The sequence below is a fragment of the Tyto alba genome, unplaced genomic scaffold (genome assembly GCF_018691265.1).
Source record: "Tyto alba isolate M040663 unplaced genomic scaffold, T.alba_DEE_v4.0 Super-Scaffold_13, whole genome shotgun sequence".
In the NCBI taxonomy this organism is placed as follows: Eukaryota; Metazoa; Chordata; class Aves; order Strigiformes; family Tytonidae; genus Tyto; species Tyto alba.
The window spans coordinates 24,116,803-24,133,462 of NW_024881275.1; the positions used below are offsets into that span (position 1 = coordinate 24,116,803).

A 16,660-nucleotide genomic window follows, 5' to 3' on the forward strand; every position below is an offset into this window, starting at 1 on the left:
GTAATGATGAACTTGCAGAGTTGATTTTCATGTCTTTTTTTTTTTTTTTTTTTTTCTTCCAGTCTGTCTTTCTAGGAGAGATTCTTCAACATAGCAGCTGTTTGCCTCTTTCACATAGGAGGCAAATAGCTGTATGCCAGGGTGGGTCTCTGTAATGACTGTATGCCTTTAAGATTAATTTTTAAGAGGTCAGGGAGAGACATGTGATCTTTACACTATGGGTTTAAAAAAAAATATATATGTATATGTATCTGTACTTCTATTTAGCTTTAAAAAGATGAAAAATGAAAACAGTCCAGAAACCCAAAGAAGTAAAACAAGCGCACCATGGGAGGAAAATGGCCCACAGAGGTAAGATAAGGCATGATGTTTTAGGTATTGTGCAATGGTAAATATCATGCTGTGGCAATAGATTGAACGATATTGATATAATACATTAGTGTATTAACAGGTTCACAATAAATCTGTATTGCATATAAGAGGATAGGTCCTGTCATGGATAAGTAATCAGTTAAAAATTAGGAAAGTAGGTGTATGAGGGTGTGGTCAGTGGATGAGAGTCACCTGTGGTTTTCTGCAGACATCTGCTCATAGACCTCTGCTATTAAGTATATTTGTCAAAGACCTGGAAAAGGGTTGATAGAGTTTGGTGATGGGACAGAATTATTTAGGATAATGAGAGTGAAAATTGTCTGTGAAGAGTGGCAGAAAGACTCCTAAAATATGGGTGATGAGTCATTAGATGATGAATGATGTTGAGTCAGTAAGTGTAAAGAAAGGCACAGAAGGGCAAAAAAATAACCCTAGATTTCTGAGTAAACTGAGGTGCTGTGGAATTACGATGGATAACTTAATGAAAACATCAACTATGTAGCAGTCAGAAAAAACAATTAGCAATTATTAGGAAAACAAGAGAACAATATTATGCCATAACATAAATTTGTGGATCACATATTTGCTCCATACGTTGTGAGTGCAGTTCTGATGTCCTTATCTGAGGAAAAGGAAAAGGCTTTGAGGGAGGCAGAAAGGGCAATCAAAGGTGTGAATGGTTTGTGCAAGAAATCTGTACAAGAAGAAATGGCATAGGCTAGGCAGGACTCTTTCTTCAGTCTGGAAGAGATAATTTCAGAGGATGTGTTCTAGAAAATGAGTAGTACAGAGAAGGAGATCAGGATTGTATTTTTCCAGCATAAGACCTTGGGATCTTCAGATGAAGCTGTAGGAGGTAATTTAAAAATGCCGAGAAAGGTAGTGAGTAGCGACTTGCCATGAGTAGGAGACCTGTGGTTCTCCTTTACAAGGGATACTGGAAGTTAGTGGATTCCTGGGAGAAGCTGGGTGAGTCACGGAATAGAAATTCCCAAGGGCTTCTGAAGACAGAGGTATAGCAGCTGGCTCAGTAAGTTCCCTGGACTGGGAATAGTGGGGGGCTGAGAGAGCACTGGGGAGCTGTCATACATCTTCAACTTTTTGATTCCTGTAGATGGTTGTTTTTGGTCACTGTTGGAAACAAGCCACTGAACTAAATGGCATATTAAGTGTAATTCAGAATGGTTCTACTTTTATGTGATGATTCATATCTAGATATGGTGTGTCTTCTGGGACACCATGGTGGTTTACCTTTTGTGCTCCTTCTGGAAACATCAGAAGTTTTCAGGACAAGGCAGTATGCAGATATTCTCTTGTGAAGGTAAATGTTTATTTGTGGTTTTTAAAGAAGAAGTAGTGTCAACTTGTCACATTATGGCTTCAGTGTTAAAAGTGCTCTCAGGATAGCAGGAAGTTTGATTCCCCAGGAGGCAAAGAATGGTAGGGTTGAGTTTTTGCAAGTTCATCTATTTTAAGCACCACACATTTTTAGACACATAAGCAGAGTATATGCTGCACAGAGGCTTTCACGACTTCTAATAATAATTCTTATTGAGAGGAACTGTGGCAACTGTGCAGAGCAGCGCTGTAATCACCAGAAGTAAGCAAAGAGGGAGGTATCCAATTTGAAGGCTAGGGTGTTTTAGGAAAGCAGAAATACCTTAACTGGAATTTGGTGATAATATCATATTTAACACCTAATTGTTGTGAAAAGGGCTAAGGAATGTTAGATAAAGATGTGTGGTTGAGTTTAGCATCCATCCTCCAAAAAGTCATGGGACATCAGTAGACCACCGTAGAGTGATATGTACTCGTAGAGTGATATGTACTCTATCGCAGGCTCTGTTAGACTGTTGGAAGATACCTTTACACTTCTGTAGGAAGGTATCACAGGATAATCTATACAGACATTTGATAGTCTACATCTAATTCAGTAACAACCCAACCCCCTGAGTCCCACCCAGGTTTAAGTACCTAACCTGAAGTTTGAAATACCTCCGCACCATTGGCAGGGGGTTGCATGGATGAACAGCAGAGAACTGGAGCTAAAATTATTTCACGGTCCCGAGCATTAGCTCTGTGATGAAGACGTGTGTTGTGACAGGAACAGTCTTAATACTTATATCTATGAAAAACATAAAGAATAGAAGTGCATTTGAATGCCTAGCTCTGGGTTGGATGACTCATACTAAAGCACAGAAATTTTATTATGCTAAAAGAATATGTATACACTTGGCTCTACATTTTGTAAGCTTAGAGCTGTTGGTGTGGCAATGCTAGGAGATCTCTTTCCTGCATTTTCAAGGTTCAACGTAAAATATTTATTGCTGGAAAGCAGTACCATTATTTACATAGCATACACACACACATACATGTATAGCTGAATATGTATTTAAGTGTGTGTGTGAGCCTTGCCAGCTTTTATAGGCTGAATCTCAGTCAGCTGGCCTAACTGTCCTGGAGGTTTTAAAGCCAACTGTTTGCTCTTCCTTTTTAACCCTAGTGGGCTGTATAATTCTCCCAGTGACCGCAATAAATCACCAAAGTTTCCTTACTCTCGGCGACGGAACCCATCAGGTGGCAGCGAGAATGAGTCTGGTCAGCCAGTTCGGAGGAGGTAAGAGCCCTGGGGTTAATTACTGTTAGCTTCTCACAATAGCAAGCTTGAGGTCCTGCATGCTCTGCCTTAGTAAAAGCTCTTGGAGACACAGCTGGGTCCTGGGAAAAGGGGTATTCTAGGGGCCAGTTGTTATCCAAAGAAAGCCTGAACAAGAATACTAGATATGCTTTTGGAAGCTTTTGTCATGCTTTTTGCTTGTGTGCTGTTATGGGTACTGAGAAAGTTACACTAAAACTATGAGAAATTGCATTATTGGCATGTGCAAAATCCTTTCGGTTGCTGCAACTGTTTTTCCCAGGTGAAGGAAAGTATTGATAGATGTTGCTTGCTTGACAGTGAGCTTCTACTACAGAAAAGTATTTTGTTTTAAGTACATTTCTTTGCTTTAAGCACAACAAAGTTTAAAGGAATGAACCATAAAGCTGTCTGCAACAGTCCCGTGTGTGAAATACTTTATATTAGAGATGATGCTGGCAAAAATACAACTATAAGATACTTAATGTGTTTTTAATGGGTACGTGCTGAATTGAGTAACCTAGAGAAGTAAAATTAAATGGATGGAGATGCTGTGCTGTGTGTCCTGGAGTGTCTGAAATGAAAATTACAGAGACAGTTCTGAAGTGATACAGTTTTGAGAGACTACATGGTACCTGGGATGATTTGTCGTGCTGTGAAGCTGCTTTCATCACTGGGATACTGAGGTGCTGTGATCTGTTGTAAAGTATAGACAGGCATAGCTGCTGTGCCGTATTCACTGCAGTCTTCTAGGACTGCCTTACGAGTCAGCACCTGGGAGTTACATCTTCTGACATCTCTGAAGCGATTAGCTGTTGGGCTTTCAAAGCCAGGGTTTGCAAAGGGGTCTGACGATGCAGCTATATCTATGAGGAAATCTAGATTGGTGTGGAGCTTTTATATGATGTGGAGTCAAGGTTCTGAGCTGCTCCAGACATTTTATCTGTCATTAGCTGTCTAGATAAGGAGTGAAGAAACTCACCCATGGTGTATTCTTAGTGACTTCATGCTTGAGTGAAAGTAAATCAGTGTAGCTCTCTCTAAGTCAATAGTTACGTTGATTTACTCTGTTGGATAGAGCCCTCATAAGTGTTAATAGCACTGTGTTTCCTGAATGCATTTTATGTTTCGTTCCTAGCTTAGTTGTCAGAAGGACTTGTTGGGCTTTGTAAAACAAAGGGAATAGAGATGTGCAGTGCAAAACTGTCTTGTACCAAGAAAACAAGTGTTTTTGCACTATGCAGTAGGGAGTTTTTTGAGATGCAAACTGTTTATCATCTGGGATTTGCATTTGGCTGATCTACTCAGTGGACAGGTAGTCATGCCAATAGCAAGTTTTCTCTTGGGCCACCACACCAACAAAATGTTTTTAAAAGTCTTATCTCATATGTGAGACTGTGGAGACTGACAATAGTAGTCAGATTTCTAACCTAATTATGTCTTCCTGAATCTTGGTTTTATTCATGCATTTTCCTTTTTCAGCTGTTTAATAACAATAGCCATGTTGTTTGTGCAGTCTTTACTGGAATTAAGAGGAAAACATCAGGCTTTGCTATGCTGGAAACAATAGGAAACTAAAGACCAGCATACTGTGCTTAACCTTGCAAGTCAGGGATTTGCAATGAGAGTTTGAATGGGATTGTGCCTTTGCAGTTTACCGCAGAGGTGTCCTGAAAAGTTTAAAACAAGCACATGCCCTTTTTTGTCTGCCTTAAATCATGCTGAAAAAAAAAAAAAAAAAAAATTAAAAGAAAGGTTTGTTGTTGGTTTGTTGGGGTTTTTTTTTGTGTTGTTTGTTTGTTTTTTGTTTGTTTTTTGTTTGTTTTTTTAAAAAAAAGCTGGGAGTTTTTGTGTATTTGTGTTAAGTGACCTGATGGTATTTCAGTAAAACTTCCTTAATGTCACAGGAAAAATCAAAACAGTGGCGAAGATTCAGATTTAAAGCAAAGGAGAAGGTAAATATGTTATTTATAGTAGCCATGAAATGATAGTGAAGGTACTGATCATATTTTAGTTCCCTGTATCCCCTCCCTTCTTTCCTTCTCCCCTATCTTGTTAAACGTTTAAAAGGCTTGTTGTGTTCCACCCATTTAATTTTTTCTTTCCTATTGTACTTTTGGTAAAACACCCCATCACAGCACAGATTCCTACAAGCTGCCTTGCATATTGTTACTGTAGTATGCTAGAAGCAGTTTGTGGAAGCTCACTAAAGGCTTGTCTGCAACTTGAAAGTCAATACCAGAAGTTTTAGCTGTTGGATTTTGTATCTGCAGATTTTGGTTTGAGTTCTCCAGCCTCCTAGTCTACTTTAAGTAATCTGTTTTGAAAGCAAGTGTACTGACATTTGAGATTAATTGTCCTGCAGAAGATAGGTGCAGAGGCATATGAACATCTTATGATCTCCTCACTGTCTTGCGCATTGTTTTGCTGACTTTTTTGCTTTTTTTTTTTTTTTTTTTCTGAGCAGTCTTGACTAGTTGTCACATTTCCAAATAAAATGCTGGTGTGAATTCGGGAGTGCCCTTCAACAACTTCGGCTTTTTACAGATCTTTGCATCTGGAGTTCTCTAGTGCCACATCTGCCTGTCATGACTCTGTGCTGTGCTTCTCCTCACTCCTGTGCTCCTGCCCTGGCTGCTGGAAAAAGGAGACAGTGCAGTGCATTTCAATGTCAGAGTCTCTTGAAGCTTGCAGAGGAGAGAAGGCACTCACAGGATCTGATCCACTGCTGCAGCATGGGAAAGGAGCTCTGGCAGAGATACAAACATCTCTGGGACAATCACAGGAAGTCAGGGAAAGTGCTCACATACTTTGCATCTATTATAAGATAACAGGCTGTTTTTTTGAAGGATATTACCATTACAAGCTGCCAATAATAGTCCTGTGGTAGATGTCCAGCACATAAAACTGAGAGGATTTAGTTAGGCATCTCAGGTGGAAACCCCCAGTGTTCAGAAGGGACCTCTTCGCAAAGGCTGTGCCTGGTGTATTACATTACAAATGTACAGGTTTGTTATTGTATATGGGAATAGATATTCTCCACTTCCTCACAGTTTGGCTATCTCCTGTCATTTTAATCAGAAAAGGACTGCACCAGAATACGAGCCTTCTCTGTCAACTGTTTCTCTGAAATACTAAAACCTGCAGCCCACCCCCAAAAGCCCCTCGTGGGCTGTATTTGTTCTTGCCAAACTAACTATGCCTTGTTTCTTGCTCCTTGTTTCAGACCATGTAGGTATACCACGTGCAAAATATGAAATATATTGCATGATCAAGAAAACGGGAGAAAAAAGAATGCTTTGTAATTGTCAGAGATCAGGATGATGTCACATATTCATGTACCTGACTTAGGAAACCAACTTTGTTCCCATTTTTGGTGTTCTATTCAGTTCAGTAGAAGCTGATGTTTAATATTCAGTGAAAGATAATATTCTGACAGCCAGCATGAACAAGTGCCAGTCAGCTGACAACTCAGCAGCTCTTCTGTTTCCCTGCAAGTGCTTCCTGACAGGCAACACATAGTAATGTGATGTGCAGTATCCAAAAGGTGGATCAGATTTCCATTCCTGAAAAGCTGGAGGGAGGCTTATCTTAAATTTGAGTAAATAGGATGTTTTATCTCACACTTCTGCCAGGATGTGATTTTTGCTGCCTTAGTACCTTATGGGATAAATTGCTTAAATCAGAGCAAGGAAATATTTGAAGTGCTGAGAAATGTAGAACAGAGTCACTCTGATGACCTGGAAGCATGAAAGAACAGTGGTGCTTGGGTGAGAATGAGAATGTTGAGATTCAAGATTAGGGGAATATTTATTAAACATCTGTTAAGATTTTGGGGAAACAAAGGTATTCTTTTGGGCATGTAAGGCCTGCTGCAATTCTAGGGCACTTACTGCTCTGAACTCTCTGAATGTTCTCAAGCCAGTCATTTGGATACCACCATCTTTTAATCTTTATTCTTCCTTCAGGGTTACGTTTTTCTGTAGTAACATATGTCTTTCTTATCCCCACTTAGAGCTTCACTTGGAAATATGTATTTTCACCTGGGAAGCTGGCTATCCCGAGCCTCTCAGCTTTAAGTTATGATCCATGAAATCTGGGGATGGAATGAAGTTTCTGCTTCTCCTCTGGGGAAATTTCACTTTTCCAAACCTATTCACTTCAGACAAGCTGGGTTGAACTGATTTTCCTAGGCTTTATTCTCCTGTTACTCTAAAACTTTTCTGTTTGAAAGAAAGCTATTTGAATTAATGATTTCCTGCTTTAGGAGAGTTGGGGGACCAGATTCCTTAGACTGACTCATTTAATGACACAGCAATTTGATAAAACCAACCATAATTCACTGGTATTATGAGTAAATTCATAAGACTGTCAGCTGTGTCAGAAGGACATCTACAACAGTGTCCTAATTTCAGAGGCATAGATTAGAGTGATGTGCCCCTGACCAGATACAACACTCGGGGGTGGCCTATGCTGCAGCTATTCTGTTCCCTAGGAAGTCTCTCTCATCTTCTCATCCTGTTTGGACTCTTCTCCCTAAACTGTTAGAACTTGCGATGAGCTGGTGCTTGTGAGTAGCCTCCAACTTTGTCATGAAATGTTTCCCCTTGTCTGTTACCTACACCTAATGAACTGCATTCACTCTTCAGCTTGTCTGAGGTGTAGTTTAACAAATCTGTGCTCTTATGAAAGTGGCTAATCAAGGAGCAAAAGGAGTACCAGGAGGCACAAGAAAGTATGTGTGTTTACCAGCAGCATCAGGAGTTATTTCCTTATGTCTTCTGTTTCATGCCCAGAGACCTCAGCTGAAGATTTCTGTTTTCCATTACAGCAAAACCATCACTGATTCTAACTCTTGATATTCTAAATCCTTCTAGCCCAGCTCATGTTAATATTGGTCAGCTTTTCCCATTAATCAGCTGGGCCGTCAGTGTCGCAGAGAAGCATGTTTTTCTTTGGAGGCGTTCAGAGACCATCGTCCACTGAAGAATGCTCCAAACCAGGTTTTGATGAGAGTCCCATTTTTTAGGACCTAGCCCATTGGTACAGTAACAGAGCCCTGATTTCTAGGACCAGAGCCCTGACAGCTGGTCTGTCTGCTCTAAAATGTTGATCAGTGACAATCAAGGGTTTAAGGATCTCAGATAGTAGTTGCCAGGCACTCCTGTCTACTGAGAGAAGTTTGCCTCTAGGTAGGCGTATGCCCATTTTCTTCACGATGTTCAGCATCAGCCTGTTCCACCAGTCTTTTTCAGTAATAAATAATCAAAACCATAGATGTCACCTTACCATTTGAAGCTTTGCAATTAGAGATGATACAGACGTAATTGCTTTATATCTTTTTCCTCACATGACTCACCATCTTTGTCGCTGTGCATCGGGTTATCCTGAAGTAATGCTGATACAAATATCTGCCAATGTGTGCACTTCAGCCTTTCTCTATTTATAAAGATCAGCAGAATCAGTGTTAGTGGTATTTCTTCCATACTGCCTGAGACTTGAAAAATTATGTGATCTTACTAGAAGCCAGATGGAAGTTGAGTTGAAGAGAAAAAGACAGATCTGATGAGCATTTTGTTTTGCCTCCAGAACCAGAATTACTGTATTGTTTCTCTTGGGTGTCCCACAGTATGCAAGAAGGAAAGAGCCAGAATGCATACAGTTTAAAAATTAAACATTTCATACCTCAAAGAAACATTTCACTGTGGTGTATACACAAATAATGCCGAGGGATAAGATAAAATTAACAAAAATGCAGTGCAATGATTCAAAAGGAAAATAGCACTTACGTGACACTGCAGTCTGGGTGCACAATTTTCAAAGCAGTTACTCCCAATCAGTTAATGAGAAAAAGGTAGTATGACTTTCAGGTGTAGACAAGCCCTCTAGAGTCTTTTAATTCTGATTTTCCTGGTAACATCTTTGCAGTGTTGTTCATTCCTTGTTTAGAACTTCAGTACTTTTGATGTTAGTAGATCAATTCATCTTGAGATGTTGCTTTTCTCCTCTCCAGATCACGTTCTCGCTGTAACACCAGCAGTGGCAGTGAATCAGAAAATTCCAACAGAGAGCATCGGAAGAAGAGAAACAGGTGACCTTTAAATATTTTAGACATAGAAACATGAAACAAAAGAATGGATATGGACTTTTCTGAGATAGACCTAGTAAGAAGAAATCATGTATACATATAAAACATTAACATGTTTATACAGTGCTCCTGAGGCAGCTTAAGGTCCTTTTTTGAGTAAGAAGGGAGATAATTGCCAAACGCATGTACATCATAGGTGTATGCAATGAATGCATACCCTCCTGTTGCTTGGGAAGAACTCATTAATGAACAGTAAAATCAAATATGTGGCACATTTACAAAAGACTTGCAATATTAATGCAAATAAAGTGGATAATGGTGATGACAAGATAATCAAAGCAGGTACTTAATACCTCAAAGATTTCAAGTGCAGAATTTTAGCAGAATGTAAGCTTCTGAGGAGAACAGTAAAAATATTTTAATGGATCTGAAACTATTGTTGTACTGATTTATTGTAGTGTAATCAGCTATTATAGGACAACAGTAGTTAATATCAAATGATGCTAGTGAGTTTTGTTTTCTATATTCTATTTTTCTTGTTGATATGAAAAAGCTTAACAACTGATTTATTGTAGCAAAAAACTTCATTTGAAAACGCAACTTATATGTTGCACTTGAGATAACAGCATTTGAGAGTTATTTATGAAAATGTATTTTTAAAAATCACATAGAATTTCTTCATATTGCATAAACAGAGCATAAGAGAAACGTCACTGGACAAAAAAAAAATGAATTGTTTAAGGCAAATCTTCTAAGAAGCTGTCTGTACAAGCTGCCATAGTTTCTTGTTGTCTCACATGCAGTAACACGAGTGATAAGTGATTTTCAGGTATTTGGAAGCTCTTAGAAATAATTATATGCTAGATAGTGCTGCATAAGTGTGCATTATAATATTATTTTAAGCATGACTTGCAGTAGTTAAAGAGATGCTAAAAATCATTGTGACATTCAAATGGGCTGGTATGATGCATGTCTGAGCCATGCCATGAGATTTCTTTGGACTGTACTTAAATTAGATCCCAGTCTTGTGAGATACTAAGCTAACAGCAATCTAGTATGCGTGGAAGGTTTGTTTTCCAGGTGAGCTCTGAAGTTTGAATTAAATGCTGAGTATAGTTTCAGTGATCAGTAGCTAAATGGTATGTGGTATCCCTTTCTCTTAGAATAGTCTTGCCAGGTTTTTTTCTTCTGTGAAACTTGTTCAGGGGGCTCTACAAGCAAGTGAAGGAAATTAGAAACTGACCACAAGAAGGTTTTTAAGAGCTTCTTGCAATATAGACACTGAATTCTAAAAAGGATTAAGTACTGCTTATAATTTTCTGAAGAATAAAAGGGCCTTTACCAACCCTTCCTTACCTCATGGGAAAGTGCTTAAAATTAAAAAGAAAAAAAAATTGTATGGATTGTATTTATATTTTTCACACTTTCAGAAATGTAAGATACATCAAAAACATTAATGTTTTAGTATCTCTTACTCTTAGGTGATCACTTGAAATCAGACCAGATAAAAAGCCATTATTAGTGTTAAAGTAAACAAGTACTAAATGGGCTGGAGTTCTGAGACTTGTTCCTTGTCATCAGGTGCAGGAAAATCAGCAGTCATAATGAATCTCTGCATTTTCTTAGCAGCCACAACAGGAATATAATAAGATGAAAGTGCACATGCACTGAATAGCTTTCCTGTTAGCAGAGGTGAGCCAGCCCTTAGAAGGTTAAGTGGGGCAATATAATCAGGCTTGCAACTGCTGTTACTCAAGTTTTACCTGTTGCACAGATTAATACTAATTTATTTCTCAGTACGATAATGGCATCCTAGCACAAGCAGACACAAACTTATTGTTTTACTGGAATAAAATGACTGAATACTCACATTATCCCAAAAGAGTCTGCGTCTGATCATGGAAGAGTAGAATATATTGTTCACATGAGAAGAGATCACTGTGAACTATTTATCAGCTGAAAACAAATATCAGAGAAAAACAGAAATGCAGGTGAGAACTTCTGGAACAACAATTGGAAGAAGGTTAGGGAGAAACTCTTTACATGATCTCAATCAGTCTTTGAGGTTTCACTCCATCATATTAATGTTTTATCCTTAGCAGATGTTCTTATGAAATTGAGGAAGAACCTATGATGAGCATATTTCAATCACAGAAGAAATGTATTTGCTTTTTTTAATGCTGTGGTCAAAATTTCTTGTGTCAATAAAAATATTTTAAACTTGTAGACAGTGTGTACTGGAGCATAGTCTTCTGCCTATCTCACTACACTTAGAATATCCATCTGATTAGAATCACAGAATATCTGAATGGTTGAGGTTGGCTGTGTCCTCTGGAGGTCATCTGGTTCAACCCCCCTGCTCAAGTGGGGCTACCTAGAGCCAGTTGCCCAAGACCGTTCCCAAATGGCTTTTGCATATCTCTGAGAATGGAGACTCCACCACCTCCCTGGGCAACCTCTGCCAGTGCTTGGTCACTGTCACAGGGAAGAAGCGTTTCCTGATCTTCAGAGGGAACCTCCTGTGTTTCAGCGTGTGTCCATTGCCTCTGGTCCTGTTCGGTGGTGCTGGGCACCACTGAAAAGAACGTGGCTCCATCCTCTCTGCACTGTCCCTCAGGCATGTGTATCCATTGATAAGATATCCCCTGAGCCTTCTCTGGGCTGAGCAGTGCCAGCTCTCACAGCCTTTCCTCACAGGAGGGGTGCTCCAGTCCCTTCATCGTCTCAGTTGCCCTTTGCTGGACTCTCTTCAATATGCCCATGTCTGTCTTGTACTGAGGATCCCAGAACTGGACACAGTACTCCAGGTGTGGCCTTCCCAGTGCTGAGAAGAGGGGAAGAATCACCTCCTCTGACCTGCTGGCAACACTCCTCCTAATGTAGTCCCGGACACCATTGCCCTTCTTTGCTATGAGAGCACGTTGCTGGCTCATGTTCAACTTGGTGTCCACCAGGATCCTCATGGCCTTTTCTGCAAAGCCACTTTTCAGGTGGGCATCTCCTGGCATGTACTGGTGACTAGGGTTGTTCCTCCCCAGGTGCAGGAGTTTGTACCTTCCCTTGTTGAACTGCATGGGATACCTGTTGGCCCATTTCTCCTGCGTGTTGTCATCTCTCTGGATGGCAACACAACTGTCTGGTGTATCAGCCACTCCTCCCAGTTTGGTGCCATGTGCAAACTTGCTGAGGGTGCACTCTGCCCCATCATGATGAAGATGATAAACAGGACTGGACCCAGGATTGATCCCTGGGGTACATCAGTAGTTATTAGCCTCCAGCCAGACTTTGTGCCTCTGATCACCATCCTCTGGATCTGGCTGTTCAGCCAGTTTTAAATGCACCTTACTGTCTGCTCATCCAACCCATACTTCAACAGCTTCTCTATGAGGATCTTGTGGAGAGACAGCATCGAAAGCCTTCCTGAAGTCCAGGTAGACAAACTCTCCTCATCTACCAAGCCAGTCATTTTGTTGTAGAAGTTTTTCAGGTTGGTAAAGTGTGATTTCACCTTGGTGAATCCATGGTGACTACTCCTGGTCTCCTTGTCCTTCGTGTGCTTGGAAATGGTTTCCAGAATTAGCAGCTCCATTACCTTTTTGGAGTTAGAGGCAAGGCTGACCAACCTGTAGTTCCCTAGGTGCTCCTTCTTGAAGACTTGAGTGACATTTTCTTTCCTCTAGTTTTTAGGCACTTCTTTCAATCACCATGTTCTTTCAGAGATCATTGAGACAGGCCTTGCAATGTCAGCCAGCTCCCCCTGCACCTGTTGGACCATGGATTTATGTATGCCCAGTTTGCTTAAGACTTGTCTGACCTGATCATCTTCCACCAAGGGTACGTCTTCCCTGCTCCAGCCTTTTCCCCTGGTCTCTGGGACCCCTGAAGGCTGGTCATGCTAGTAAAGATTGGTGAAGAAGTCATTCAGTCCCTCAGCCTTTTCCATGTCCTGTGTCACCAGGTCCCCTGTCTCATTCAGCAGCAGGCCCTAGCCTTCCTTTGGTCACCTGTCTACTTATAGAAGTTCTTGTTGCTTTTAACATTCCTGGCTGGATTAAATTCCATTTGGGCTTTGGCTTTCTTTGGCATTCTTTGGCATTCCTGCATGCTTGGGTAATGTCTCTCTATTCCTCCCCCATACTTCCTTTTTGTGTTTGAGCTTTGTCAGAACCACCTTGTTTTTCCACGCAGGACTCTTCGCATTTTTTCCTGACTTCCTACTCACTGGGATGGTCTTTTCTTGAGCTTGGAGGAGGTGATCCTTGCGTATTTACCAGCTTTCTTGGGTGCCTTTTGCCTCCAGGACCTTAACCCACTGGACTTTTCCAAGGAGATCTTTGAAGAGGCCAGAGCCTGTTCTTCTGAAGTCCAAGGTTGTGATCTTATTTTTCCCTTCCTCTCTCCTCTCAGGGTCCTGAATTGCACCATCTCATGGCCACTGCAGCCAAGGCTGCCTTTGACCTTCATACCATCAACGAACCCCCGTTGTTGTACATTGTACCTAAATGATAACTTTGCAATCAAATATTTTGAATAAGATTCCAAGAATCAAATCTTAAGAGCTGGTTAAGAGAATTTCCCGTTGCATAAACATAGCTTGCCATCCTATCACCTGAAATGGGAAAAAATATCTCACAGTCAACAGATGAGTGGTGATAGTCTCATGACTTTCCATTTTACCATCAAATCTTCCTGCAAACTGCCTAATTTGTTGTTGTGATGACTATTAATCTCAACTGGATTTATTTCATATGCCAGTAAAAAGGTTTTTTTTCTACAAGGCATAAATCAACTTGTTTCCTTGTGGGATCAAAAAGTGAAAATAATGAAAGGAAAGTTATAATGGACTTGGAGTACAAGGGCAGCAGTTTTTTGTCAAAAATATCTTTAAAATAGAAATTTAGGTTTTGAGTTAAATTTCTTTCCACTTTCTTAATTATTTTTTTTTTGCTTGTCACCTCTGTTGCCAAAGAGGTAAAGATTTTGCCCCAGAATTTTGATAATTTGATTGTTCCATCTAAATAGTGTATTTTATGTAGAGATTGTGTTACTTTGGTCATCCTTTACATTGTTAAATGTGAGCACAGTACCTTTTTTTGCAGCTGCAAAATGAATGATTTATTTCTTTGTATCTCCATCTTACAAAGTTCTGCTGTGGTACAATAGTACTTTGGGTGTGCTGACATGGCTTGTTTCGATAACTGCCATGCTACTTTATGTATTTAGATTTTTGGTATTTTGCTCAAATTAAAGAGATAAAGAACAGTAATGAACAACTGCTTTGTGTTACAACAAGTAGAAGAAAAGAGGCAGAGTAGAAATGTGAATGCATTGCTAAGGACTGTGCTTGCCAGGCAGCAGTAGATGCGAATCTACTAGATAAGTAGAATGGACTGGAGCAGAAATTATGGGTTTACTCCCTTAATGAGAGGTCATTCGTGATCAGTGTGGAAGTGTGGCTTCAGACACAGGGGTGCAGGATCTCATGTGCCCTCTGCCAGAGTGTAGACCTTACACTCTTCTGTGTTCTGTGGGTTTCCTGAGAAGAATGAGTAGCTCTCAGTTATTTTATGGCAAACATCCGAATGCCTCCTCAAGGCACAGCTGTCTACTTGACCTGTTAGGAGTTACTGTCTGGGAGAGATGGGGTGAGGTACCAGCAAGCGGGCAGACCCACCACCCATGGCAGCAGCACTGGTCTGGCAGACGTGTGTCTTCTTTTTGTGCAAGTGACTGCCATATGTGAGGCGCCACTAATTGTGTTTATACCATGTGGGATGATTGCTGTCTCCACAAATTGAATTAGTTGGGATGAAAATCACAGTTCATTACTTGTTGCTGTGTGAGTTCTTCTGCTAAGTATTTAGAAGTTTATGTTAATCCCTGTCACCAGATTACAGGTTTAAAAAGATTTGGAAATCAAACCCTGATGTTGCAGTCTTCTCCAGATGCTCAGTACCATTTGGTAGAGTTGTAGCCATTTACAGTAGCAGGGGATCCAGCTCAAAATTTATGACACATGCCAGAGAAGATCTGATTAAAGGAAAAGCAGCAGCCTGTGTAGCCAGTTTAGCCTGATACTATTCAAAACTCAAGGAGAAAGGTACATCTGTAGTGGAGAGCAACAGCAACAGCATGCTTTGCATTTCCTATCAGTCATGTCTCCATTGTAATCCCTTTATCTCTGTTGGCTTGTTTGTTTGTTCTATCTGCCAGTCTTTCCATTTTTTGTTAAGCTCCCCAGGTTTCTTCACTATGCCGGTTGTACCATCCTATCAGAGGACCCACTCTTGGAGTGATATTTTTCAGGGTTGTTTCTAAATACCTGCTGAATTTTAAATTTACCTCTGTGACTAAGCATATCCATTTGTTCCACCTTAGCACTTCATCACACCACTTACATCTGTGACCTCAAAACTGTGAAGCATCTGTAGAGCTTTGAATGGCCAAACAATGGCATGCTGGTTGGCCTGGCTGATTGTGTCATTGTAGAGTTACTTCAGCCTGCTAACAAACATGGTGAATTTATAAGATTTTTGACATTTGCTTTAATGTGTGCTATGTTCCCACAATGGACTTACGGCTTTAAAAAAAAAAAAAAAAAGAAATAAAGACACATTATGTCATTTAGAAGCACACAACCAGAGACAGGGGCTGCAGCCCCAGGGGATGGTGCAGAAGAGGTGCAGTGACAGGATTAAATGTGTCTGGGGCAGACAGGGAGATCTGCATGCATCCTGGGCTTTGCTGCAGGTCAGGGTGAAGGGACCGCTTCTTCAGGAACTCACCAAGAGCATGCCTGGGGCATTTTCCCTGGATCCTAGGAAGATGTGTGCTGCAACGTGCAATGAAGCATTTAAAAAAGTTACAGTAATAGTGCCTTGTATCATGATGTGGTGCTTACACTTGCTGTAGATAAGGTGTGCTGGAATATGAAAACATTGACTTGGGCTGGGAAGACAAATTCAAGTTGTGTGCCTGTTCTTAAAGGCCTATGTTGTTTCATTTTTGGCTTGTGCTGTTTCTAAATAAATCAGTGAGTTTTCTTTGATACAGGTTCTTACATTTTAATGTAGTTTGGAAACATTAATTAAAATTTAGCAAGATGAAAAGTTAAAGTACTGTGTTGCAGGAGCTGGGGTTTTGTGGGAAAAAAATACCCCATTGCTTCTCAGAGCATTTTGCGTCTGAGATCTCAGACTAAACTCCTGGTACTTCTTTTGCAGATTACGGCAAGAGAATGACATGGTTGATTCAGCTCCTCAGTGGGAAGCTGTGCTACGGAGACAAAAGGAGAAAAACCAGGCGGATCCAAACTACCGACGATCCAGGCACAGATCACGATCGTATGTAACCCTTGCCCTCTTTGACATGAAAATTAAGGCTGCTGTAGCATGGTAAAAAGCAGGAGGAGTATCTGCAGTGTGGTGGCCCTCAACTGCTGAGGAGCAGAGACTTTCATGTGGCACATTCTCACATTAGCAGATTTGTTTTTGTCGTCAATCTCCCTTCGTATAGCGATTTGAAGTTTGAGGCACAAATAATGCAGGAATGGCTTTGTATCAGAT

At 40.5% G+C, this 16,660-nt stretch overlaps 1 protein-coding gene across 6 annotated transcripts in view; it reads left to right on the top strand.

The window, feature by feature from the left end:
• EPB41L4A (erythrocyte membrane protein band 4.1 like 4A) overlaps nucleotides 1-16,660 on the top strand; it is a 138,728-nt gene that overhangs the window by 108,299 nt on the left and 13,769 nt on the right. For 4 of the 6 annotated variants that reach the window (XM_042787991.1, XM_042787992.1, XM_042787996.1 and 1 more), the window contains 5 exons: nucleotides 268-351; nucleotides 2,876-2,989; nucleotides 4,915-4,962; nucleotides 9,021-9,098; nucleotides 16,319-16,438. In XM_042787991.1, the coding sequence (XP_042643925.1) occupies nucleotides 268-351; nucleotides 2,876-2,989; nucleotides 4,915-4,962; nucleotides 9,021-9,098; nucleotides 16,319-16,438 (444 nt within the window). The remainder of the gene's footprint in view (nucleotides 1-267; nucleotides 352-2,875; nucleotides 2,990-4,914; nucleotides 4,963-9,020; nucleotides 9,099-16,318; nucleotides 16,439-16,660) is intronic. The other 2 variants (XM_042787993.1, XM_042787994.1) reach the window with 2 other exon arrangements.